Here is a 27,228-nt window from a genome sequence, read left to right on the forward strand (position 1 = left end):
AAGCCCCATCTTCCACTGCAACTATGGATCTAGCCGCAAGCCTGGAGATTGGGGGGTCCACCTTTGGACACTGGGTCCAGCGTTTGACCACGTCAGGGGGAAAGGGATAACGTGTATCCTTAAGACGTTTGGAGAAACGCTTGTCTGGATAAACATGATGTTTCTGGACTGATTCTCTGAAGTCAGAGTGGTCCAGAAAAGTACTCAATTTACGCTTGGGATACCGAAATGGAACTTCTCCTGCTGTGCAGCTGCCTCCTCTGCTGAAGGGGCTGGGGGAGAAATATCCAACAGTCTATTGATGGCCGCTATAAGGTCATTTACCATAGCGTCACCATCAGGGGTATCTAGATTGAGAGCGGTGTCAGGATTAGATTCCTGATCACCCACCTCTGTCTCCTCATACAGAGCCTCGTCTCGCTGAGACCCTGACCAGTGTGATGACGTCGAGGGTCTTTCCCAGCGAGCCCGCTTAGGCTGCCTGGGACTGTCATCCGAGTCAGAGTCTTCAGCCTGTGATGCCTGGGACCCCCCTGAAGTACGGATTAGTTCCAACTGAGGGGGACCGGGGGGCATAGACACAGCAGTGTCCATGGTCTGAGTAACTGGCCTGGACTGCAAGGTTTCCAGGATTTTTGTCATAGTCACAGACATCTTATCAGCAAAAACTGCAAATTCTGTCCCCGTCACCGGGGCAGGGTTCACAGGCGTCTCTGCCTGGGCCACTACTACCATAGACTCTGGCTGCCGAAGTGGCACAGGGATTGAACATTGCACACAATGGGGGTCATTGGAACCTGCCGGTAGATTAGCCCCACATGCGGCACAAGCAGTGCATACCGCCTGTGCCTTGGCACCCTTGCGTTTTGCGGATGACATGTTGTTGTCTCCTCAGAGCAATGTAGGGTATAAGCCAAGAAGCGACTGTACAGTGCAATATAAATATATATGGTACAGGGAAAAAATGCACCAAATAACACTGTGGCACTAGTGGGGCCAGCACTTATGTGCAGCTTACCGCCCGCATAAACGCGGGTGTGTGGTCGCCAGAGTCCCTTGTCTGAGTCCCCCAGAGCCTGTGTCCGTTCTCCAGCCAGACTGCATGCAGGAATGGCTGCCGGCGTCCTGTGGAGAGGGGCGGGCCCTGGGCGTGTTGAGACCAAGAGCGGGAAACTTGCGTCCCCACTGTGCTCAGTGAGAGGGCTGGAGTATGTAAATAAGACTCCAGCCCTCGGCGCTGACTATAGAACAGCGTCTCTCCCTTTCCCTGATTGACAGGGTGGGGGCGGGAACGAAGCAGAGCTAGGCCGCAAAAGCCGGGGACTGGATTTATGAGCGCTGCCGCCGTAAAAGCGCGGGCAGCGCGAGTCCCCGGCGCACTACAAGTCCCAGCCGCGCCGCCGCTCCCGGAGCGGCCGGCGCGGTAGTTCCCAAGACATACAATCACTCAGCTAAGCTGCAGTGACTCTAACCCGAGCGCGCAGCGCTAATGCCCCCGGCGCACTAGCACACCCAGCAAGCCTGAAGTGTGCGTGGCCTGTGCGGGGACACAGAGTACCTGAACGTTGCAGGGCCTTGTCCCTGACTGTACTCAGCTCCTCCAGCAGGGTCTCTGGGTCTGTGGATGGAGCCCGGCCTCAGGGTTTGGGGGCCGGTAAGATCCCACTTCCACAGAGCCCCTCAGGGGGATGGGGAAGGAAAGCAGCATGTGGGCTCCAGCCTCCGTACCCGCAATGGGTACCTCAACCTTACAAACCGCAAGTGGGGTGAGAAGGGAGCATGCTGGGGACCCTATATGGGCCCTCTTTTCTTCCATCCGATATAGTCAGCAGCTACTGCTGACTAAACAGTGGAGCTATGCGTGGATGTCTGACCTCCTTCGCACAAAGCTTGAAAACTGGTGAGCCAGTGATCCCACTGGGGGTGTATAGCCAGAAGGGGAGGGGCCTTACACTTTTTAGTGTAATGCTTTGTGTGGCCTCCGGAGGCAGTGCTATACACCCAATCGTCTGGGTCTCCCAATGGAGCGCCGAAGAAAGGTCTGGACGGTCCGGAAGATGCCATGGCAATCCAACGGACAGAAGGAGCAGGTCAGAGTACCAAGCCTGCCTGGGTCAGTCTGGAGTATGAGAATGACCCGACGGCCCCCCTTTACTGATCTTGCGCAGGACTCTGGACAAGAGGTAGAGGGTGAAATACGTAAAGAGACGAAGCTGGGATCAAACATGAACCAGTGTGTCTACCGCAAAACCTGAGGATTGTGGACCACGGTTGGACAGCTGAAATAGTCTGCCTCGCAGTTTTCACATCTGGGATGTGGGCCGCGGATATGGTGGACTAGGAGTCCCTTGTCCCCTGAAGAATGTTGAGCCGCCAAGATTGCCAGGCGGCTGAGTGTCCCGCCCTGGAAGCTGATGTAGGAAAACGCTGTCACGTTGTCCGACTGGACTCGAATGTGCCTAGCCGCCAACAGATGGTGAAGGCTTAGAGAGCTAGAAATACAGCTCTGATTTCCAGCACATTGATCCAGAGGACTGATTCGGACAGAGTCCAAGCGCCCTGCGCTCCACGGTGGAGGTATACTGCTCCCAAGGCGGATAGACTAGCATCCTGGTGAGGATCACCCGGGACGGGGCCAGGAAGGAGCGTCCCTGAGACAGAGTGGCCGAAGCCACCACTGAAATGAGCCCCTGGTCAGTGGCGAAGCCACCACCCCGTGGAAGGAGGGAGTTCGCTTGTACAGCGGAAAACATCCAGTCTCAGAGGACGCAGGAGAAACTGGGCAAGGAATCGCTTCCATTGACGCCACCGTCTGAGCAGCACCTGTATATGGTGTCTGATAGAACGACGTCGACCGCCAGCGGAGGGACTACTGATCGACTAAGAGCAGCTTCACAAGTGCCGACAGAGTCTCGAATTGCGTCCCTGAGAACCTCTGGTTCGAAGTCAGAGTGGACTTGGACAGAATGACAAGCCACCCGAATAGGTGAGAGTGGCGAGAGTGAGCGAAGCACTCTGCTAAGAGTCAGCACTGGATGAAGCCCCGACAAGAAGGCCGTCCAGGGCAAAAGATCACTGCCAATCCCTAGGGGTGCAGGACCCTAATCACAGCTGCCCCAATGAGAATACTCGAGGGGCCGTGGCTAACCCCAAGGGAAGAGCCACGAATTGGACCACTCCGATTGTCAAAACGTAGTCAACGCTGGTGTGAAACTGCGATTGACCCCTGCAGATAGGCATCTCTGATGCCGATGGCTGCTAGGGAATCTCCTTGGGTTCTTGATTGATCCGGTGAAAAAACACATGGAACAAGACCGAGACTCCATGTGAAAACGCCACACCTGACTATGCTTGAAAAGCTAAAGATCCAGGTCGGAAGGCACCGCCCTCTTCGGGGACTAGGAGTAGATTTAAACAAAAATCTCAGAACCGTTCCCAGTCGGGAACCGGTACACTTACTCCATTGGCCTGCAAGAAATGCCACGGCCTGTGAGAAGGCGGCGGCCTTGGAGCCGGGAGGAGTTGACAGAAAAAATCTGTTTGGCGGGTGGTACAGAATTCCATCCTGTAGCCATGGGAGATATAATCCCGCCCCCACTGAACAGAGACGTGTTAGAACCATACGTCGCCAAGTGGAGAGAGCCTGCCACCGACCAAGGAGGTTGTTGGCGTGGCTAGATAGCTCGGAGGAAGCTGACTCAGTGGCAGCATCTCCTGCGGTCTTCTGAAGACGCAGCTTCGAGCCATTTGGTTCTATGAACCTAGGCCGAGCTAGAGGACGATCAGATGGAGGAACGGAAACCACCGAAACCTCAACTGATTCCTGCCCTGGACAGGTTCCCTGGTTTAGGTTTGTGGCAAGGAAGAACACTCCCCGCCAAGAGCTTCCTTAATTTCATCCAGTTGGTTCCGAAGAAACTGGTCCCACCAAAGGGGAGCCCAGCAAGGAACCTCTATAGAGGCATCTGCCTTCCATTTCCGAAGCCACAGGAGCCTGCGGATAGCGAGGAAAGTAGCCAAGACCACCGCCGTGCGGTGTCCAGCATGGCAGACCTGGCATAGGATGAAAAGACTGAAGTCTGGAAGTGCAGGCAACCGTTTTGGGCATAGAGTCCCTGTGAGGGAATGCATCTCCTCCAGAGAAGAAGAGAAGGTACAAAAAAACCGCACTGCTGTAAAGCTGAGGAGAACGAAGCTCCTGCCGCCCCCATACCGACTTGGCCAAAAGGACAACCGGGCGGACCGCAAAACCTTAAGTGAGGAGCCATCAGCCACTGACATAACGGTCCGGGCTGAGCCACCTGAGGTGAATGAGCCCACTTCTTGACCACCATTGGTGGACAGGGGAAACACAGTCCTCAGAATCACGCTTCATGGGAAGCGACTGTCAGAGCGGACCCTGGGCTTGGTCACAGGGGCCTGAAAACTGGAGTGGTTAAGGAACACACGTTGTGTTCTCTTAGGTAAAGTAACTCCGGCGGATTGAGGTCCAGTACAAAATTAATGTACCGTGGGATCCTTATAGAGGTGCCGTCAGCCACTGATACAACTATCCGGGCTGAAAGTCTAGACACCGGAGTGGCCACCCTTGGCGAATGAGTACACTCCTTGACCACCTCTGATGGGAGTGGGAAACAGGCAGCAGAACCCCGCTGTGGGGTCTGCAGGACAGGCTGTGGGCTTGGACGCAGCGGGTTGAAAACTGGAGTGGTTAAGGAACACACTCCTCGTCCTGTTAAAGGTATACTGATGCCTTTCTGCCAACGGGGAATACTCCCCTGATACAGGCGGATGGAGGTCCAGTACAAGTATAATGGACGCAATCCAGTCATTCGCCTCTGCGTCACCTACGGACGGATCAATGTACATAAAGTAGCGTCCGAGCCCCTGGTAGAGACATCCTCCTCGTCCAGTGAGTCAGCTCGTAATCGGAGCTGCGGGACGGGGAGGACAGGGGACCCTGCGTCTCCCTGTCAGGAGGACGGGGTCTGAGCCCAGAAGGAGAGTCCCTTGTGAGCTTTGCTGAGCGAGCTGAAGCAGAAAACGCCCTGAGAAGGGGGCTGCATGCTCAGCAGATGCCGGGACAGCCGACCCCTGGAAATAGGATTCCCCCAGGGGTCAGCCACCGAAACCGGAGCAGCTGGAGGGACCACTAATGAGCCTCCAAGCTGAGGGGCCACAGTGGTTATGAGCTCGGTACAGCCGTACGAGACTACCTGCAGTGGAATAATAAAAACAGCCTGCAGCCTCGCTCTGTGAGACATGCTGCAGAGGTGGGGGCTCTGTCTAGAATGGCCCCCAGCATATATAAACGGATAAAATAAGCAGCTGCACAAACCGGAGGTCGTGGCTGCAGATCGTTTAAACAGACATGTCTGTGCCCTCTAGTCCCTCAGCCCCGGCCCCCACCTGTCACAATGTGGAATCTCTGTGCCTATGCAGGCACAGAGAACGCTGAGAAAATGGCGACCGGAGCGAGGAGAGGGGGCGGGGCCTACTCTGAGAGCGGCAAATGAGGTAGCCAGGGGAGGGAATCTTTCCTCAGTGAGGAGTGTCCCTTCCCTTGTGCTGCACAGCCGCTGGGCGGAGCCACACTGTCCCTCTGCCTGACTGACATGCAGAGACAGTGGAAACCGAAACTAGGCCTCAGGCGAAGCCGGGGCCTAGAGTAAAACATGCGGCCGGCGTGCAGGCACCATCGGCGCGGTTCTCCAGTGAAAACTGGAGGACCGGCCGGAAATGTTAACACCAAACAGAAAACACACTCCCCCAATAATAAACAAAGGACCCCTGGAAAGACCACTTTCTGTGGTAATAACGTCTCATATACTTAGCTTGTGAGACGCAGGTGCCAGGTTCCTGGGGGGGTGATAGCTCCGTCCAGCAGGATCCTGCAAAAGGGCTGCGGATGGAGACCGGTCTCCTGCAAAGCAGTGAGAACCGTGTTGGCTCCCACTTCAAGCCAGAGCCCCAGCATGGGATGGTGAAGGAGCGCGGCATGAGAAGGCTCCAGCCTTGGAAAATCAACCTTAACAGCACCGCCGACACAGTGGGGTGAGAAGGGACATGCCGGGAGTCCAGCTGGACCCGCTTTTCTTCCAAATCTTTGATCCAGAAGGAAAAAAATCAAAAATCAAAATCAGAGATGCATGTGTGTGTGATCCTCCTGAAACACAAAGCATTGAACTGGCTAGGACTGGCTAGCAGGGGGTGTATATGCTAGGAGGGAGGAGCTAAACGTTTTGAGTGTAGTAACTTTGTGTGTCCTCCGGGGTCAGTAGCTATACACCCATGGTCTGGGTCTCCCATAGGAACGATAAAGAAAATATATATATATATATATATATATATATATATATATATACAAGGGGGGCCAGCACCTGACAACTGGTGTGGCTTACCAACCGCCCCAAGCGGTGGTGCGTCCACCAGATTCCCTGCCTGGGACTCCCAGAGCTGCAGAGCTCATTCTGAAATCCTCCACCGGCAGAAGAGATTATAACAATGGCTGCCAGCGTTCTGAGGGGAGGAGGGAGCCATGGGAGTGCCTAATAAAGTGCGGTCATCTGGTGCCCCACAGTGCTCAGTGAGGGGGGAGGAGGATACCAAAGCATGCTCCAGCCCTCACTGCCGACGTCCAGTCGGCCGTCCCGCCCCCACCCCTGACTGGCAGGCCCGGGGGCGGGAGTACATGGTACTAGGCCGCAAAAGCCGGGGACTAAAGTTAAAAGCGCGGCCGGCCAACAGGCGCGGTCGGCGCGGTAGTCCCGGCTCACAAACCACACAGCAGCCGCTGCGGCGTCTGTAACACCGACGCTGCCTGCACCGTCCCTAAGGGGACACAGAGTACCTCATGGATGCAGGGCCCTGTCCCTGATGATATCCAGCCTCCTGTCCATCAGATTCCCCCAGGGGCTGCGGAGGGAGCCCGGTCCCAGTGAACGGCGACCGGTTAGGATCCCACTTCTCCCAGAACTGCGGAGCTCGTTCTGAAATCCCCCACCGGCAGCAGTGATTATAACAATGGCTGCCAGCGTTCTGAGGGGAGGATGGAGCCGTGGGCGTGCCTAATAAAGTGCGGGAAACTGGTGCCCCACAGTGCTCAGTGAGGGGGGAGGAGGATACCAAAGTATGCTCCAGCCCTCACTGCCGACGTCCAGTCGGCCGTCCCGCCCTTACCCCTGACTGGCAGGCCCGGGGGCGGGAGTATATGGTACTAGGCCGCAAAAGCCGAGGACTAAAGTTAACAACGCGGCCGGCAAACAGGCGCGGTCGGCGCGGTAGTCCCGGTCTCACAAACCACACAGGAGCCGCTGCGGCGTCTGCAACACAGGCGCTGCATGCCCCGTCCCTCAGGGGACACAGAGTACCTTATGGATGCAGGGCCCTGTCCCTGATGATATCCAGGCTCCTGTCCATCAGATTCCCCCAGGGGCTGCGGATGGAGCTCGGTCCCAGTGAATGGTGACCGGTTAGGATCCCACTTCTCCCAGAGCCTCTAAGGGATGGGGAAGGAAAACGGCATGTGGGCTCCAGCCTCTATACCCGCAATGGGTACCTCAACCTTAACAGCACCGCCGACCAGAGTGGGGTGAGAAGGGAGCATGCCGAGGGCCCTGTGGGGGGCCCTCTTTTCTTCCATCCGATATAATCAGCAGCTGCTGCTGACTAAAATGTGGAGCTTGTGTGCATGTGTGCCTCCTTCAACACAAAGCTAAAAACTGATGGGCCCGTGATGCACGGGAGGGTGTATAGGCAGAGGGGAGGGGTTACACTTTTTAAAGTGTAATACTTTGTGTGGCCTCCGGAGGCAGTAGCTATACACCCAATTGTCTGGGTCTCCCAATGGAGCGACAAAGAAAGCTTCTGTAGATGTAACATGTAGGTGCCTCAATACTTTTGTCCACGTGGTGTACCTTTATACACATATACATGAGATCATACAGTAAACACAAATTGAGACTTAGAAAATTAAGGTAACATCCTCCGTGGATCTGTAATTGCAGGCTCAGTAGTTGTCTCAAAACTGTTCCTGACCTGAAGCCAACAATGGCTGTATACATGATAGTAGAGCCCGATACACTTGCATGTTGTGATTTGCTAAAAATGAGAACAATCACCTAGAAAACATTACTACACCAGACAAGTTCACAGCAACAGGGCATATACACTGTATATACTTACTTTCTCATTGGCTTCTTCTATGTTCTTTTGCTTCTCGCTTGCTACTTTAACGAGCTCGGCCTGGTGACCAGTCAGAATGGACTCCAATTGTCTCCGAAATGCATCATCCACAGAATGAAGCTTCTCCATCAGAACCCTGTGCACACAGAAATCAGTGGTGAAAGGTGCACTGTGCGCACTCTAAGTTCGGACAATTATCTGTGTCATTAGTATGTAGGAAATGTTTGACTGATCAAGGAAGTGAAAACGTGTAACAATCTACTACCTTCTGGATATGAGCTCTTGGGATTGATGGATGCCTGTCACGCGGTGATCAGGTCCAGACTCATTAGGTGTTTCAGCAGCATCAGGCTCTGTTCACACTGCAGAGCCTTGAGAGGCCACTTGATGTCTCCTAGCTGTTCAACCTGAGTTGGTGTAAGCTTTTTCATGTACTCTGTTCCTGAGTCCTAAAGGAGTTAATCCCTGCTGACCTGGAGAACTCTGCTAGGAGCTCAGGTTGCCAATCAAAATCATCTACTTCCTATCTCACTACTCAGCGCCGATTATAGTTTCCGCATTCGCTCCAGCGCTCCCAGTCTTTGTGGTGATCCTGTTTATGGTGATCTTTGTTGCGATATGGTGTGAGTGGTGTGAACATTCTGTTGCGATATGGTGTGAGTGGTGTGAACATTCTGTTGCGATATGGTGTGAGTGGTGTGAACATTTCCCTATTGTATGTTACTTCATTCTCTTTTTCGTTGTTTCCCTGTACACATATTGTCTCTCCTGTGTATTTGAGTGCTGTGTGTACGAGTTTCCGTTCTCCCTTGTCAGTGTCATTTTGTGGGGTTTTGTTATTGTGTTTTCCTGCCCACCCATAGAATGGGGGAGAGGGGGAGTAAAATCAAGGCTCGGACAGGAGTCAGGGTCACGCTGGGGGCTTGGACCTGGCTACCATCAAGCCTACTTCTGACAAAAAAAAAAAGACTGTGCAGGGTCTCGAATCTGAGGGCTAGCCTAGGGGTCCCTGTCCTGTCTTTACATACCTCATGATAATACTCCAATATTAGATGATAGCAGACTTGTCTACACGGGTCCCATATGTCTGCGTCGACATGCAGAAATTCATGGCTTATGCATTGAAACTAAATACATTTTCAATTGCAGCAGGAAAAACTGCAAAAAATCTCTACATTGAACTAAAGAAAGAAAAAACCTGAGAAACAAAAACTTAATTGTGTAATAAACATACAAAGCCGGATATTCTCTCTCTGGCGCCCTGTGAAGCCATGTTGCTGTGGTCCTCTTTTAGAGTATAAATTATATGGATACACGATTGACAGTCATTAAACATCAAACAAGGTTACTAACCATTTTGATAAAAAGGTGGGCTTCACTGCCGCTTTACAAAGTTTCTTTAAAACCAAAATAGCTTTCTACTTACTTATGGTTTTGGAGGCTTTTGTCTCGCTCTTCAATCAGCTTCTTCTCCTTGGCATCAAAATTCTCTTTCATCTGCCTGACTTGTGTTTCAAGCTGGCTTAGTAATTCTGCTTTATCCTGCCACTTCTTATTCATTGCACTATGAATAGAAAGAGCAAATGCCTGAAATGAGCCAAGATTCCACATCAAACAGCACAAGCTACATTTAGTAAAACCTCTGCTCTGCCGGCTGCCTAATCACCTGTAAGCTTTCTTCACATCCAGCAGCTCGGCCTCCTTTTCTTCCAGCTGAAACTTGATTTCTTCTTTTCTCTCAGTCTGCCTCTCCAGCTTTTCTTTCACTTCTTGCAATTGTGTTGCTGTCTCATCGTTTTGCTCTCTTAACGTTTTTTCCGTCTCCAGATTTTCCGCACGTAATTTTCTTATTCGTTCATCCCTTTCCTGCAAGCCCTGACAAAAGAAAATGGAGATCATGTACCAATCAATTTAACCAAGATGGTAGAAGCCTGCAAACCATGTCGTATGAAGAACGGCTAAAAGAACAAGGAATGCTTAGTTTGCAAAAGAGAATGAGAGGAGACTTCATAGCGGTCTACAAATATCTGAAAGGTGGTCACAGTGAAGAGGGAACTACCCTATTCTCATTAGCACAAGAAGTACAAGAAGCAATGGGATGAAACTTAAAGGAAGAAGATTCAGATTAGACATTAGGAAAAAACCTTCTGACAGTGAGAGCAGTCAGAGTGGAACAGGAGACCACGGGAGGTGGTGAGCTCTCGATCAATGGAAATCTTCAAGTGTAACCTGGATAAACATATGGCTGGGATGATTTAAGAAAACCTGCACTGCAGTGTAGGGTTTGACCTTGATGGCCCTTGGGGTCGCTTCCAACTCTACCATTCTATGATTCAATCCATATTCTACATTTTGAAACTTTTTGTCTGGCTCATAAAGGGACGCTGGCAGCAGTACGGTGGACAGGTGGGGTCCAGTACTGATGATTATTTAATAATGATGGGCGGGCAGTACAATGCTCGGCGCTCGGAATAATGATTGAACACTATGATGATCGAACGCTCCTTACTCAGGTTGAGCTGGTGAGACACTCGGACGGCTTCAATCCTAGTAACGAGTATAATGGAAGTTAATGATTGGGCAGTTCAGCCCTCCGCCTACATACAGCAAAACATAGTGGTGATATTATGTGAAGATAGAAAGGGTTAATCCAAGATACCAGAGGAAGGAGAAGCACTGAAGATCAGTAGAATTAGGGCATATGATTTTTATTATTCTACGAGTTTCGGAGTCATTGTAACACCTTCTTCAGGAACAATGTACATTATTGATTTTTGTTCCTGAAGGAGTTACGACTCCGAAATGTGTTAAACAATAAAAATCATATGCCCTTATTCTTCTGATCTTCAGCAATTGTCCTTCTTCTGGCAGTGCAGATTAACCCTTTCTATCGTCCCATAATATCACCATTTATCTTGGGTTCTGCGGGAGCCAGCATGGATTATGTGCTTTGTAGTGGTTGTGTCTCACACATGGAATTGCTAAATTATTTATCTGGCACCGCCAGGTAAGACACCATCTGCACCTTTTTTGTCTTTTCAGTTTCATATTACTATAGCCAGCCATAAACAGAGCATCTCCAGGATGAAGGTGGGGTGAGGAGGGGATGGAGGGCGGATTTTTTTTTTGGACACAATATCCTAAGTGAGAGCCTTTCAGAGACTGCATGATTAACTATGGTGAAATAAGACTAAATTATGGACGAATGACGCTCTTCAATAGAAGCTACCCAAATGAAATGCAATCAATACTGCCCAATAGGTGGTGACCGCGTAGCACAGGGCAGGTCTGGTGCCATCCATACAAACAAAAAAAGAGAATTTTGTTTACTTACCGTAAATTCTTTTTCTTATAGTTCCGTATTGGGAGACCCAGACCATGGGTGTATACCTTCTGCCTCCGGAGGACACGCAAAGTACTACACTAAAAAGTGTAGCTCCTCCCTCTGAGCATATACACCCCCTGGATAACCAAATATAGCCAGTTTAGTGCAAAAGCTGAAGGAGAACAGCCACCCACAAGTAGAGATAGAGCAAGAACCGGAACAACCGGAGCCTCTGTCTACAACAACAGCCGGTGATAACACGCGGAACAAGAAACTGCCAACAGGCAACAGGGAGGGAGCTGGGTCTCCCAATACGGAACTATAAGAAAAAGAATTTACGGTAAGTAAACAAAATTCTCTTTTTCTTTATCGTTCCTATGGGAGACCGAGACCATGGGACGTCTCAAAGCAGTCCATGGGTGGGAATAAACAGAAAACTGAGAAGTAGGCGAAACCTAACTTCACAAATGGGCGACAGCCGCCTGAAGGATGCGTCTGCCCAAGCTCGCATCTGCCGAAGCATGAGCATGCACTTGGTAGTGCTTCGAAAAGGTATGCAGACTGGTCCAAGTGGCAGCCTGACAGACCTGCTGAGCCGTAGCCTGGTGCCTGAAAGCCCAAGAGGCACCGACAGCTCTGGTCGAGTGTGCCTTGATCCCCAGCGGGGGAGGCACCTGAGTACACTGGTAGGCATCGGAAATGGCCGACCTAATCCAACGAGCTAGGGTCGGCTTAGAAGCCGAGAGACCCTTACGCCGACCTGTGGTCAGCACAAAAAGAGAGGTGCACCGCCTAAGAACAGCGGTGCGAGACACATAGATCCGGAGCGCCCGCGCCAGATCCAGAGTATGCAACGCTTTTTCAAAGCGATGAACAGGAGCCGGACAAAAGGAAGGCAGGGAAATGTCCTCGTTAAGGTGGAAAGGAGAAACCACCTTAGGGAGAAAGTCCGGAGTCGGACGGAGAACCACCTTGTCTTGATGAAAAACCAAAAAAGGTGACTCCGAAGAGAGCGCAGCCAAATCAGAGACTCTCCTGAGGGAAGTTATGGCCACTAGAAAGACCACTTTCTGTGAAAGACGAGACAAAGAAACCTCCCTAAGAGGCTCAAAGGGGGGTTTCTGCAAAGCCGTGAGGACCAGATTAAGGTCCCAGGGATCCAAAGGCCGCCGGTAAGGCGGAATGATGTGAGATGCGCCCTGCATGAAGGTGCGCACCTGAACCAGCCGGGCGATACGCCGCTGGAACAACACTGACAGAGCCGAGACCTGTCCCTTGAGGGAATTGAGGGATAGTCCTAGCTGCAGACCGGACTGTAGAAAGAACAGGAGGGTCGGCAAGGAAAAAGGCCAAGGAAGACTTCCGAGCCCGAGTCATAGTGGAGATGACTTCAGGAGGGATACCAGAAGTCGTCAAGATCCAGGACTCAAGAGCCACGCCGTCAATCTGAGAGCCGCAGAATTCTGGCGGAAAAACGGACCTTGTGAGAGAAGGTCTGGACGGTCCGGGAGATACCACGGCACCTCTACGGACAGATGGAGCAGGTCTGGGTACCAAGCTCGCCTGGGCCAGTCTGGAGCAATGAGGATGACCCGACGGCCCTCCATTCTGATCTTGCGCAGGACTCTGGGCAAGAGAGCTAGAGGGGGAAACACGTAAGACAGACGAAACTGGGATCAATCTTGAACCAGCGCGTCCGCTGCAAAGGCCTGAGGATCATGGGAGCGAGCCACGTAAACCGGAACCTTGTTGTTGTGCCGGGATGCCATTAGATCCACTTCCGGAGTGCCCCACTTGCGGCAGATTGACCGAAACACTGCCGGATGCAGAGCCCACTCGCCGCTGTCCACGGTTTGACGGCTGAGATAATCTGCCTCCCAGTTTTCCACGCCTGGGATGTGGACTGCGGATATGGTGGACTTGGAGTCCTCCGTCCACTTAAGGATGCGTTGAACTCCAACATTGCCAGGCGGCTGCGTGTCCCGCCCTGGTGATTGATGTAGGAAACCGCTGTCGCGTTGTCTGACTGGACTCGAATATGCTTGCCCGCCAACAGGTGGTGAAAGGCTAAGAGAGCTAGAAGCACAGCTCTGATTTCCAGCACATTGATCGAGAGGGCTGATTCGGACGGAGTCCAAGTGCCCTGCGCTCTGTGGTGGAGATATACTGCTCCCCAGCCGGATAGACTGGCATCCGTGGTGAGGATCACCCAGGACGGGGCCAGGAAGGAGCGTCCCTGAGACAGAGAGAGGGGCCGAAGCCACCACTGAAGGGAGCCCCTGGTCTGTGGCGACAGAGCCACTAACCTGTGCAAGGAGGAAGTCCGCTTGTCCCAACAGCGGAGAATGTCCAGCTGCAGAGGACGCAGATGGAACTGGGCAAAGGGAACCGCTTCCATTGACGCCACCATCTGACCCAGCACCTGCATTAGGTGCCTGATGGAATGACGGCGGGGCCTCCACAAAGAGCGCACCGCCAGATGGAGGGACTGCTGTTTGACTAAGGGCAGCTTCACAAGTGCAGGCAGAGTCTCGAATTGCATCCCTAGGTACATGAGCTTCTGGGTCGGAGTCAGAGTGGACTTGGGCAGATTGACAAGCCACCCGAATTGGACTAGAGTGGCGAGAGTGAGCGAGACACTCCGCTGACAGTCTGCACTGGATGAAGCCTTGACTAGAAGGTCGTCCAGGTAAGGAATCACTGCCAACCCTTGGAGGTGCAGAACCGCAACCACTGCTGCCATGACCTTGGTGAATACTCGAGGGGCCGTGGCTAACCGGAAGGGGAGAGCCACAAATTGGAAATGTTCCTCTCCGATTGCAAAACGTAGCCAACGCTGGTGTGAAACTGCAATTGGCACATGCAGATAGGCATCTCTGATGTCGATGGATGCCAGGAAATCTCCTTGGGTCATTGAGGCAATGACTGATCGCAGAGACTCCATGCGAAAATGCCGCACCTGAACATGCTTGTTGAGAAGCTTGAGATCCAGGATGGGCCGGAAGGAACCGTCCTCTTTGGGGACTAGGAAGAGATTTGAGTAGAAACCTCTGAACCGTTCCCAGGCGGGAACCGGTACAATTACTCCGTTGGCCTGCAAGGATGCCACGGCCTGAGAGAAGGCGGCGGTCTTGGAGCAGGGGGGAGTTGAGAGAAAAAATCTGTTTGGCGGGCTGGAAGAGAATTCTATCCTGTAGCCGTGGGAGATGATATCCCGCACCCACTGATCGGAGACGTGTTGAAACCACACGTCGCCAAAGTGGGAGAGCCTGCCACCGACCAAGGACGTTGCTGGCGCGGCCAGATAGTCAAGAGGAGGCTGCCTTAGTGGCAGCAGCTCCTGCGGTCTTCTGAGGACGCGGCTTCGTGCGCCAGTTGGGTTTTTGGTCCTTGGCTAAGTTAGTGGACGAGGCCGAGGGCTTAGAGGACGACCAGTTGGAGGAACGAAAGGAACGAAACCTCGACTGGTTCCTGCCCTGGACAGGTTTCCTGGTTTTAGTTTGTGGCAAGGAAGTACTCTTCCCGCCAGTAGCTTCCTTAATAATTTCATCCAGTTGTTCACCGAACAGCCTGGACCCAGCAAATGGGAGCCCAGCAAGGTACTTCTTTGAAGAAGCGTCTGCCTTCCACTCTCGAAGCCACAAGATCCTGCGGATAGCGAGGGAATTAGCCGAAGCCACCGCAGTGCGGTGAGAAGCCTCCAGCATGGCAGACATGGCAAAGGATGAAAAGGCTGAAGCCTGAGAAGTTAAGGCAACCATTTCGGGCATAGAGTCCCTGGTGAGGGAATGCATCTCCTCTAGAGAAGCAGAGATGGCTTTGAGAGCCCACACTGCTGCAAAAGATGGGGAGAACGAGGCCCCTGCCGCCTCATATACAGATTTGGCCAGAAGGTCAACCTGGCGGTCAGTGGAATCTTTAAGAGAGGTGCCATCAGCCACTGATACAACTGTCTGGGCTGAGAGTCTAGACACCGGAGGGTCTACCTTTGGTGAATGAGCCCACTCCTTGACCATCTCTGGTGGAAAGGGAAAACGGTCATCAGAACCACGCTTTGGGAAGCGTTTGTCAGGACAGGCCCTAGGCTTGGTCACAGTGGCCTGAAAACTGGAGTGGTTAAAGAACACACTCCTCGTTCTCTTAGGCAAGGTAAACTGGTGCTTTTCTGCCAGAGAGGGTTGCTCCTCTAAAACTGGCGGATTGAGGTCCAGTACAGAATTAATGGACGCAATCAAATCACTAACATCTGCGTCACCTTCGGACAGATCAATGGGGCACATGGAGGTAGCGTCCGAGCCCCCAGTAAAGGCATCCTCCTCGTCCTGCGAGTCAGCTCGTGAATCAGAGCCGCGGGACGAGGAAGGAGAGGGGACCCTGCGTCTCCTTTTAGGAGGACGGGGTCTGGGACCAGATGAAGAATCCTCTGTGGGCTCTGCTGAGCGAGCCGTAGCAGCAGAGGCGCCCTGAGAAGGGGGCTGATGCATGCTCAGCAGAGTCCGGGACAACTGTCCATTGGAGTCGGCAAAAGACTGGGAGATAGACTTCGAGAAGGATTCTACCCAAGCCGGGGGTTCAGCCACCGGAGCCGGAGCAGCCGGAGGGACCACTGGGGATGAGACTCCAGGCTGAGGCACCACCATGTTAGAGCAGGCATCACAATGTGGATATGTGCTCGCTTCAGGCAGTACGAGCCTACATGCAGTGCATATTGAGTACAGCCTTGCTCCTCGTGTGAGACATGCTGCTGAAGTGGGGGCTCTGAGCCAGAATGACCCCCAGAGAGTATATAAGCAGGTCCACAACCAGAGGTTGTGGCTTACCAGACCATTTGTGTGCCCTCCAGATCCCACAGCCCGGACCCCCAGAGACATGCTGCAGCCAGCGCCGATCGCTGTGAGAACGCTGATAAAATGGCGCCGGAGCGAGGAGAGGGGACGGGGCCTACTCTAAGAGCGGGATCCAGAGGGCCAAGGAGATATACAGGGGAGGGAATATTTACTCAAAGAGGAGTGTCCCTCCCCTGTGCCGAACGGCCGCTGGGCGGAGCAGCACTGTCCCTCTGCATGATTGACAAGCAGGGGCAGTGAAATCGAAACTAGTCCTCAGGCGAAGCCGGGGCCTAAATTTAACGATGCGGCCGGCGTGCAGGCACCATCGGCGCGGTTCTCAGGTGAAAACTGGAGAACCGGCCGGAAATGTCAGAATAGATACACAGCCCACTCTCCACAACAATAAAGTACAAGGGACCCCCCGACAATAACGTCTCAGATACTTAGCTTGTGAGACGCAGGGCCAGGTCCCTGAGGGATGAGTGCTCCGTCCGGCAGGATCCTGAAGGGCTGCGGATGGAGACCGGTCTCCTGCAAGGCAGGGAGAACTGTGCTGGCTCCCACTTCAAGCCAGAGCCCGAGGGATGGTGAAGGAGCGTGGCATGTAAGGCTCCAGCCCTGAAATCAACCTTAACAACACCGCCGACACAGTGGGGTGAGAAGGGACATGCCGGGAGTCCAGGCTTGGACCCGCTTTTCTTCAAACTCTTTCCAAAAATCAAAAATCAGATGAGAATGCATGTGTGGATGTGTGCCTCCTGAACACAAAGCATTGAACTGGCTATATTTGGTTATCCAGGGGGTGTATATGCTTAGAGGGAGGAGCTACACTTTTTAGTGTAGTACTTTGTGTGTCCTCCGGAGGCAGAAGCTATACACCCATGGTCTGGGTCTCCCATAGGAACGATAAAGAAATACTTGTGCACTCACTTCTTTTAGTTTCCGGATGGTTTCAGTTTGATCATCCACCATTTTGCTTTTGATTCTTAGTGCATCGTTATCTCTTTCATTTTGCTTTTTCAATGTCTCTATCTCGGTGGAAAGGACTTCAATTCTTGCTTCCAGCCTTCCTCTGTCCTGGGCCAACGCCACACCTAGGTAAATAGGTTGATATTTTCAAGGGGAATTATCTCTATACAAACTTTCTAATATACTTTCGGTATTCATTTTTTGATATCTTAAGTTATAAGTGAATGTTGGCTCTCAACCGTTGGATCTGGTTGTCAATGACTTCAATTGTATTTAAGAAATAAAAAAATGCATGTCTGAAGGTCGTACATTGACTGGGCAGAAAATTGCAGCCTGCTCCGTCTGTCGAAAAAAATATCCAGACGTACTGTTTTTTTAAGTTAATAGCAAAAGGATTTGCCTGTATAGGCATCGTCTCGCACCCTGTTCTACCAGTATGAGTAGTACCAGGATAAGTCATCAATGTCTGATCGGCCGGGGTCCGACACCTCCCACCCCCACCAATCAGCTGTTCCAAGTCCCGGCAGTGGCAGCTGGAAATGATCAGTTCCGGCGCTGCTCTGTCTTTAGATAGTGGCCGGGTACAGCACATCCGCCTCCCACTCTAATCAGTAGGAGGCACATGTACAGTACCTGGTCTTGCCCACTATCAGAAGATGGAGCAGCGCCGAAACTGAGCATTTACGGCTGCCACCGCCGGGAACAGCTGATCATTGGGATGTGGAGTGTTGGACCCCGGCCTATCAGACATTGATAACCTATCCTAAGGATATGCTATCAATGTAAAAGTAGTAGATATCCCCTTTAAATACATATGCCACTGTTCACATTGCATTTTTCTATCCATTCAGCACATGCACAAAACCCAGATGCACCTGTTTCCACTTGGAGGCGGATACTATTATTGCATATAAATAAAAAAATTGTTCCTTCCCGGCAGACTATACCTCGCCAGGATCCTCAGTTCCTAGTAGTGCAAGTTGGAGGCAAGGTCTGTTCCAGACCCATCTTAGGTTGGGCGCTTTCTTTTGCCTTGTGTCTTTCAGATGGATATCTTATGGGCAACAGAGTGTAATTGCGCACTCCATTTCACTCGCATGGCGATGAACAGTACAGGCGGTAATTGTTCAGTCCATATTCTCTCCCGTCGCTATGGTCAGACCTTTTGTACCTTTTCACAGTTGGTAGTAGGGTACTAGATCGGAGATCTGTAAGTCCGGCATACATACATGTGTTATGATTACCAGCCCTAGTCACAATATGTGTGCACTTTCTATGGCCTGATCTCCCCCTCAATGCTAATGAAGGCCAAATATGTCTAGTTTGAGAAGCAAAGCCTCCGGTCTACAGTACAGCAATTTAGGGCTTCATTCTAAAATAAAAAACGGATTTTTTTGTACTCACCGTAAAATCGTTTTCTCTTAGCCATCATTGGGGGACACAGGACCATAAGTGTTATGCTGCCTATCCGTAGGAGGACACCAAGTAGATGCAAAAGCATAGCTCCGCCTCTGCAGTATACACCCCCTGGCCGGGCCAGGCAACCTCAGTTTTAGTACACAAGCAGTAGGAGAAAAAAAAAACAGTAAAAACTTCTCAACAGAGGAACATGAGAAAAAAAAAAAAAAAAAAAGAGTCATAACCAAATAAGGTACTGAGAGAACCAAGGCCCAACAGGGCAACAGGGTGGGTGCTGTGTCCCCCAATGATGGCTAAGAGAAAACGATTTTACGGTGAGTACACAAAAATCCATTTTTCTCTGACGCCTCATTGGGGGACACAGGACCATGGGACAACCTAAAGCAGTCCATGGGTGGGAAGACAACACAACCCAAGGACTAGGAACCAGTCCCAGACAGCCTGGAGCGCCTACTGAGAGAGGTGCTCTACTGCCGTTTGCAGAATTTTCCTACCCAGATTTGCCTCAGTTGAAACCTGGGTATGGACTCTGTAATGCTTTGAAAACGTATGTAGGCTAGACCAGGTCGCAGCCTTACACACCCGTTCCACTGAAGCCTGATGCCGAATGGCCCACGAAGCGCCAACTGCTCGCGTGGAATGAGCCCACAGCCCACTAGGAATGGGCTTGAGTTGCAAGCGGTAGACTTCCTGGATCGCAGAGCGAATCCAGCGAGCCAGAGTTGCCTTTGAAGCTGCCTGTCCCTTCTTAGGCCCCTCAGGAATGACGAACAAAGAGTCCGTTTTCCTAAAGGGGGCTGTCCTGGACATGTAATATCTCAGAGCTCTGACGAGGTCTAACAAATGTAGAGACCTTTCCACCCTATGAACCGGGTATGGACAAAAGGAAGGCAGAACAATGTCCTCGTTCAAATGAAACGGGGTAAGAACCTTTGGAAGGAAATCCGGAAGGGGGCGCAGAACCACCTTGTCCTGGTGAAAGATCAGAAAAGGCTCGCGGCAAGAGTGCTGCTAGCTCCGAAACCAGTCTGATGGACGTAATTGCCACCAGGAATGTTACCTTCCAGGACAGAAGAGCAAGGGAGGATTCCTTGAGGGGTTCAAAGGGAGACCTCTGGAGACCGTCCAGAACGAGGTTGAGGTCCCATGGTTCCAGTGGCCGTTTGTACGGGGGAACTAGATGGGAAACGCCCTGGAGGAAGGTCTTGACTTGCGGTTTTTGAGCCAGGCGGCATTGGTACAAGATTGAGAGCGCTGAGACCTGCCCTTTATAGGAACTGAGATCAAACCCAGCTTGCAAGCCAGACTGTAGAAAGTCGAGACTTCTGGGGATGGCCAGAGGCATAGGCTGGACGTTACTTTCCCTGCACCATGAAAGGAAGATTTTCCACGTACAGCGGTAAATGCGGGATGAAGCAGGCTTTCGGGCGCTGATCATGGTGGAAATAACCGCGGGGGATATGGCCATGCCGTCAGCTTCAGGGCTCTGGAGTTCTGATGGGAAATGGGCCCTTGAATCAGCAAGTCTGGGGTGTCTGGAAGGCGCCACGGTGCGTCTGTGAGCATTTGTACTAATTCGGCGTACCAGGCGCGCCTGGGCAGTCCGGTGCTATCATTATCTCCGGGACTCCCTCTGCCTTGATCTTCCTGATTACCCACGGCAGCAGGGGTAGAGGTGGAAATATGTAAGGCAGGCGGAAGTGGTGCCACGAGCAGACTAGAGCATCCGCGCCGATGGACTGCGGGTCGCGTGACCTGGCTATGAACGCGGGTACCTTTGCATTCAACCTTGAGGCCATTAGGTCCACGTCTGGTGTGTCCCAGCGAGTGCAGATGTGTAGAAACACATCTGGGTGGAGAGACCATTCTCCGGCGGCCAGGCCTTGGCGACTTAGAAAGTCTGCTGCCCAGTTCTCTACCCCCGGTATGTGTACCGCTGATATCACTGATCCCGACGATTCGGCCCAGCTGAGGATCTTGTGGGCCTCGAGATAAGCCGCTTTGCTGCGGGTGCCCCCCTGCCGATTGATATAGGCTACAGCCGTCGCATTGTCTGATTGGATTCGAATCTGACGACCCGCTAGCAGAGGGCAGAATGCCCTGAGCGCGAGGAAGATCGCGTGGAGTTCCAGGATGTTTATGGGTAGGAAAGACTCCTGGGGCGTCCAACGTCCTTGAGCAGTGTGGTGCCGGTACACTGCTCCCCAGCCTAGGAGGCTGGCGTCTGTGGTCAGGACCAGCCAGTTCACTGGGAGAAAAGATCTCCCCTTCGATAGGGATGAGGACCGAAGCCACCAGCGGAGTGCGTACCTGACTGAAGGCGTCAGGTGAAGATGTCTGTCCAGGGAGAAGGGGCTCTTGTCCCAGGCCGCTAGAAGGGCTAGCTGCAGTGGGCGGAGGTGCAGTTGAGCAAAGGGTACTTCTTCCAAAGCCGCCACCATCCTGCCGAGTAACTTCATGCTGAATCGAATGGAGCGAGACAGAGGACGTAGAAAGCAGCGTACCGCTCGTTGAAGAGCGATCGCCTTGTCCACGGGGAGGTAGATCAAGCCCCGACGGGGGTCCAGGGACATGCCCAAGAAGGTGATGGATCGTGATGGGATCGGGGATGATTTGTCCAGATTCACTAGCCACCCTAGGCGGGATAGTGTGTCCACAGTGATCTGTACGCTAGTTGAGCAGTCGCGGAAGGAGGGGGCCTTGATGAGGAGGTCGTCCAAGTAAGGGAGAACGACTACTCCCCTGGCGTGAAGGACGCTCATGGCGGCTGCCATGACTTTGGTGAAGACCCTTGGTGCGGTGGCATGGCCGGAGGGTAGAGCTACGAATTGAAAGTGGGAGTCCTGAATTGTGAAGCGGAGGAACTTTTGGTGATCTGGGGCGATGGGTATGTGCAGGTACGCGTCCTTGATGTCTATGGAGGCGAGGAATTCCCCTTCGACCATGGATGCAATAATGGACCTTAGGGACTCCATTCTGAATCTCCGTACGTGCACATGTTTGTTTAGGTGTTTGAGGTCCAGGATGGGTCGAACTGACCCATCCTTTTTGGGGGACCACAAAGAGGTTGGAATAAAAACCCCCGAACTTCTCGTCGTCTGGGACAGGTATTATCACTCCTGCTGTTTGGAGCGAGTGGATTGCTGAGAAAAAAGCTTCGCGTCGTTTTCGAGTCTTTGGGGGGTTTGAGAGAAAGAACCGACTCGGGGGTCGGGTCCGAAATTCTATGTGGTAACCGGAAGACACAAGGTCTCGCACCCATTTGTCGTCTGAGGTGGCAGCCCAGATGTGATGAAAGAGCCGCAGTCGACCTCCTACAATGAGTGTGTCTTCCGGGGCGCCGAAGGAGTCATGAGGGGGGAAAACGTCGTGGCCGAGTCTCCCTAGTCCTGGACTGTTTCGGTCTAGGCTGCCATGACGAAGTGGGTTTCGGGGAGAGCTGAGGTCGGTCGGTCCCTGCGTAGTCCGCGGCTGGTGGCGGGGACAGCACGGGATCTCGACCAACCAAATGAGTTCCGAAAGGAGCGGAACGAGGACTGTGGACGTCTGGTGAAGGACGTCCTGGACTTCAGCTGGGGGAGGGAGGTACTCTTTCCTCCCGTGGCGTCAAAAATGAGCTTGTCCAGACGTTCGCCAAACAATCGGTCTGGAAAAAAGGGAAGGCCCGTGAGAGACTTCTTGGAGGCAGAGTCCGCTCGCCATTGTCGGAGCCAGAGAGGTCTACGGATGGCTATGGTATTTGAGGCGGCAAACGCTGCGCAGGTAGCAGTGTCCATGGACGCCTGCATGAGGTACTCCGCCGCAACGGCAATTTGAGCTGTTACCTCTGTGAAGGTATGAGTGAACTGGGATTCCTCAAGCGAAGTGTTAAGGGATTCTGCCCAGACCGAGATCGCCTTTGCGACCCACAGAGCGGCAAAGGAGGGCGAGAGGGAGGAACCCGAAGCCTCAAAAGCAGAGCGGGCAAGGTGCTCCACCTGTCTGTCGGGTCCTTGATGGAGGAACCATCGGGTAAAGACAGGAGCGTCTTTGTGGTAAAGCGGGAGACCGGGGGGTCGACCGAATGCGGATCGGCCCAGCCCTTAGAGGCAGGTGAGGCAAAAGGGTACCGGGACTCCATGAGTTTTCGGTTACCGAAGCGCCTGTCAGGCTTCTCCCTTTGCTTTGTGAGGATATCCTGGAACTCTGGGTGATCAGCGAAAAACTTTTGGGGTTTCCTTGCCCTCTTAAAGGAGACCACATGGTCAGTGGTAGTGGATGGGGGATCCTCCACATGCAGAGTTTGGTTGATTGCTGCTATAAGGGAGTCTATTGCAGTTTGATCATCTGGGGAGGCTGAAACCAAGGAATCCTCTTGGTATAAACAGCATTCTCCCTCCTCCAGCTCTTCAGAAGCCGTGGAGCGTGTGGGAGAGCCTGCCCTGTGTGCTCCCGAGGGAGAGGCCGCTGGAGACACCCGGCCGTGTGCGCTTTTCCTGATCCCTGCAACCGGTGAAGCATGTGCCCGGATTACCTCAGAAGGATCCTCCATAGGGGTATCCTCAGGCTGCGTTCCGTCCAGGGACCCAGAAGGGTGTGGAGGATGACATTGCATAGCCAGCACCTGGATCTGTGACAGTTTTTCCATGGATTGGGGCAGAATCTGTGCCCATTCCGGTGGGCTGGGAGCCCTAGGATCTGGGCTGACTGTTGCGGCGGTGGTGGCAGGGGGGTCTTGGGGGGCTATAGGGGCACAGGACTCACAGAGAGAAGAGGTGTGTTTACGTGGTAGCTCAGCGTGGCAGGCAGTGCAGGCTGAATAATAGACTATGTGGGCCTTAGCACTCTTAGTGCCTTTAGAATTCTGCATGTTCCTAATAGGAGAATGCCAGGAGGGGGAGCAATGCTCAGCAGAGCTACAAGTGAAGCAAGCAGCTCCCCAGAATCAGCCGATGGAGCTGTCCTCAGGAAGGATTAAGCTCTATGAAGATCTTCGCATGCTTTCCTAGGGGGGCGGGACTTATCGTGGCCGCGGGGGGCGGGGCTTAGCGCTAAAAGAGCGCGAAGATGAAGTCAGCTTCTGATAGTTTTCCTCCCTCTCCCTCCAGTCAGCACACAGCTTGTCACTGGTGGTTATCAGCCGGCTTGTCTGCTAGAGCAAATAAACAGATCAGATAAACAGCGTGAGTCCCTGAGCCCTGGGCCCTCCCCCTGCCACCGGGAAATTATCTGCAGGACTTTCTGCAAACAGGAGTGACTTCCCCCCTCCTCCAGCCAGCAAGCTAGAGAAAAGTTAACACTGTGTGTGCAGGAACCTTGGGGCTCTCCTCCCTGCACTCAGCAAGGGACTTTCTCATAATAAATACTGTAAATGTCCTGGGAGCCTTCCCTGCAGCGTCTTTTCCCCTTTTGTCTGGGAAACCAGTCAGGGGGGATCTCACCTTAAAACACGGCTTCCGTCCAGGCAGTGAAAATAGCAGAGTCAGCTAGCTGTGTCCGGTCACACCGGTGCCATATTCAACTCAGAGCCTGCAAAGAGGGGCTGAGTAAATGGTGCCATATTCAACTCAGAGCCTGCAAAGAGGGGCTGAGGAATTGGGCTATAGGGGCACAGGTCTCTACCCTGGGCTTTGGAAAATCGGTGTCTGTGGAACCCGTCGTCCAGCCCATGATCCAGCATCGCAGGAGGGGGTACATGGAGGCGACACTCCACGCTCCCGCCCGTTGATGGTAGTGGGAGATCGGTCCCAAAAAGAAACCGTCGCCCTCAAAAAATAACAAACCTTGAAAGGAAGTGCCTTCTACAGACACTAAGCTAAAACTGAGGTTGCCTGGCCCGGCCAGGGGGTGTATACTGCAGAGGAGGAGCTATGCTTTTGCATCTACTTAGTGTCCTCCTATGGATAGGCAGCATAACACCCATGGTCCTGTGTCCCCCAATGAGGCGTCAGAGAAATGGCTTTTACAGAACAATTGGAGCCATAACACCAACCCCTTTAGGGTGGGCTGACATCATAGTCCGGGACTTATGCTTGGATTCCCTTCAATATTCTAGATTTACGCTGTCTAAATTTGTCTCCATGTGATAGTATAAGCCCAGGCACACGGCTTCACCAGTGATCCCATCTGATCTTTAGAGATTGAAGCCAGACCAGAGTCCATAAACAGATTACTGAAATAGCTTCCACATATACAGAGGCCCTGTTTGTGAGATCCTTTTTAGATAAAATAACAATACAAGTTCTGTCAATGATAGGATTGCATGGTTTCACCTTGCTGCGTTAATTCTTGTCCCCAGATTTTCCTTTCGGCTTTTAAGCCATCGATCAGGGACTCCTGGGCTGTGAGCTGGGATATTAGTTTGGATTTCTCTTGCTTCAGTAACTCAATCTGAACAGTTTTTCGTTTTTCTTCATCTGCCACCATTTCCATGCTGCGTATTCTGCTCTACAGTAAGAGAAGTATCAATATCAGTCAACTGTATAGGTGCTGTGTACATGAAGCGATCAAAGGAACACGGGGGGCATGCAGCTCTGTGCTGTCTACACAGATATCTCTTTACATAACGTATATAGATCATCTACACTGAGCAAAAATATCACAGCAAGCCCTTTGTTTTTGCTTCCATTTTTCATGAGCTGAACTTAAAGAGCTAACACTTTTTTCCATGTACATACTTTTACTCTAAAACATTGTTCACAAATTTTGACTAAATCTGTGTTGGTGAGCGCTTCACCATTACCGAAAATAATCCACCCACCTCACAGGTGTGAAATATAAAGATGCTGATTACACAGCAGGATTATTGCACAGGTGTGCCTTAGACTGGCCACAAAAAAGGCCACTCTAATATGTGCAGTTTTACAATATTGGGCGGTCTGCAGGGGCCACAGGGTTAGAAAGCCAGTCAGTATCTAGTGCGACCATCATTTGCCTCACGCAGTGCAACACATCTACTTCACAGAGTTGATCAGGTTGGTGATTGTGGCCTGTGGGATTGTTGCTCCACTCCTCGTCAACGGCTGTTAAGTTGCTGGATATTGGCAGGAGCATGAACACACTGTCGTATACACGACACTGTGTGCAGAATTATTAGGCAAATGAGTATTTTGATCACATGATAATTTTTATACATGTTGTCCTACGCCAACCTGTATAGGCTTGAGAGCCAACTACCAATTAAGTAAATCAGGTGATGTGCATCTTTGTAATGAGGAGGGGTGCGGTGTAATAAAATCAACACCCTATATAAGGTGTACTTTAAGGGAACCTGTCAGCAGAAATTTTGCACTAAACCTAAAAGATTCCCCCTCTGCAGCTCCTGGGCTGCATTCTAGCAAGGTTCCTGTTATTGTGCCCCCTTTTAGACCAAAATAAATACTTTATAAAGCGGTACCTTTTTGTATGCAAATCTTGTTAATCGTACACGGGGGTGGGCTGTCTGGTGTCCTTTATTCTGCCTCCTGCTGCTTTATGCAGTCCCCCATCGCTCAATTTCATACTTCAGGACGCCGCTCAGTGCGCCCGAGGTCTCGCGCATGTACCATGCCACTCTAGCGGGACTGTGCACAGTGTGACCACTGGTGATGTGTTGCGCAGGCATGAGATTATGGGCGGTGCTGTGATTTTCATCAGCAAGTACCTGCCCATAATCTTGTGCCCGCGCTTTCCTCTCTGCCTCCACCGTTCTGCTCAAGCGCTGGCCAGATGACCCCCACGTCACCTCTATCCCATCTTGGTAAGAGGGGACGTGGATTCATCTGGCCAGCGCTTGCGCAGAACGGTGTAAACAGAGGGGAAAACGCGGGCACGAGATTATGGGCGGGTACTTGCTGATGAAAATCACAGCGCCGCCCATAATCTCACACCTGCGCAACACGTCACCAGCATCAACACTGTGCAGTTCCGCTAGAGTGGCACGGCGCATGCGCGAGACCTCGGGCGCACTGGGCGGCGTCCTGAAGTATGAAATTGAGCGATGGGGGACAGCGTAAAGCAGCAGGAGGCATTGTGCTGTATGATAAAACTGCACATTTAAAGTGGCCATTTATTGTGGCCAGCCTACGGCACACCTGTGCAATAATCATCCTGTCTAATCAGTATCTTGGCCTGCCTCCCCCGTGAATTGGGTGGATTATTTCGTAAAAAACGAGTGCCACTAACACACAATTAGACAAATTTGTGAACAATATTTAAGAGTAAAAGGCCTTCTGTGTACAAAGAAAAAGTCTTAGATCTAGAGTTCAGCGCATGGAAAATGGGAGCAAAAACAAAAGTGTTGTGTTTAGATTTTTGTTCAGTGCAGATTATAAAACACAAATGTAAATTGTTCTAAGCAATTGTGTGATCCACAGCCATCCAAAAGGACCATGCTCTTAGCATGTGTGGCACGCGCTCCTGCATACACTACAGCTCAGTGTCCTCCACACGTTTTGCAGTGATATCTTAGGGTACCTAGGCAGTGACAGCCCCTACACATTTACCATTGGTGAGATCTGGGGGTTAGATAACGAAAAATGACAA

At 52.0% G+C, this 27,228-nt stretch overlaps 1 protein-coding gene across 3 annotated transcripts in view; it reads right to left on the minus strand.

Annotated features, from left to right (window-relative positions):
* Positions 1 to 27,228, minus strand: part of LRRCC1 (leucine rich repeat and coiled-coil centrosomal protein 1) — a 192,252-nt gene that overhangs the window by 15,511 nt on the left and 149,513 nt on the right. For all 3 annotated transcript variants that reach the window (XR_012754666.1, XM_075353129.1, XM_075353130.1), the window contains exons 15-19: positions 24,978 to 25,152; positions 17,269 to 17,432; positions 9,851 to 10,059; positions 9,611 to 9,748; positions 8,185 to 8,320 (exon numbers count right to left, since the gene is read on the minus strand). Coding sequence is in view for 2 of the 3 variants with exons in the window: in XM_075353129.1 (XP_075209244.1) it covers positions 8,185 to 8,320; positions 9,611 to 9,748; positions 9,851 to 10,059; positions 17,269 to 17,432; positions 24,978 to 25,152 (822 nt within the window). In the remaining variant the exon portion in view is untranslated. The remainder of the gene's footprint in view (positions 1 to 8,184; positions 8,321 to 9,610; positions 9,749 to 9,850; positions 10,060 to 17,268; positions 17,433 to 24,977; positions 25,153 to 27,228) is intronic.

Source organism: Anomaloglossus baeobatrachus, chromosome 6 (genome assembly GCF_048569485.1).
Source record: "Anomaloglossus baeobatrachus isolate aAnoBae1 chromosome 6, aAnoBae1.hap1, whole genome shotgun sequence".
NCBI lineage: Eukaryota > Metazoa > Chordata > Amphibia > Anura > Aromobatidae > Anomaloglossus > Anomaloglossus baeobatrachus.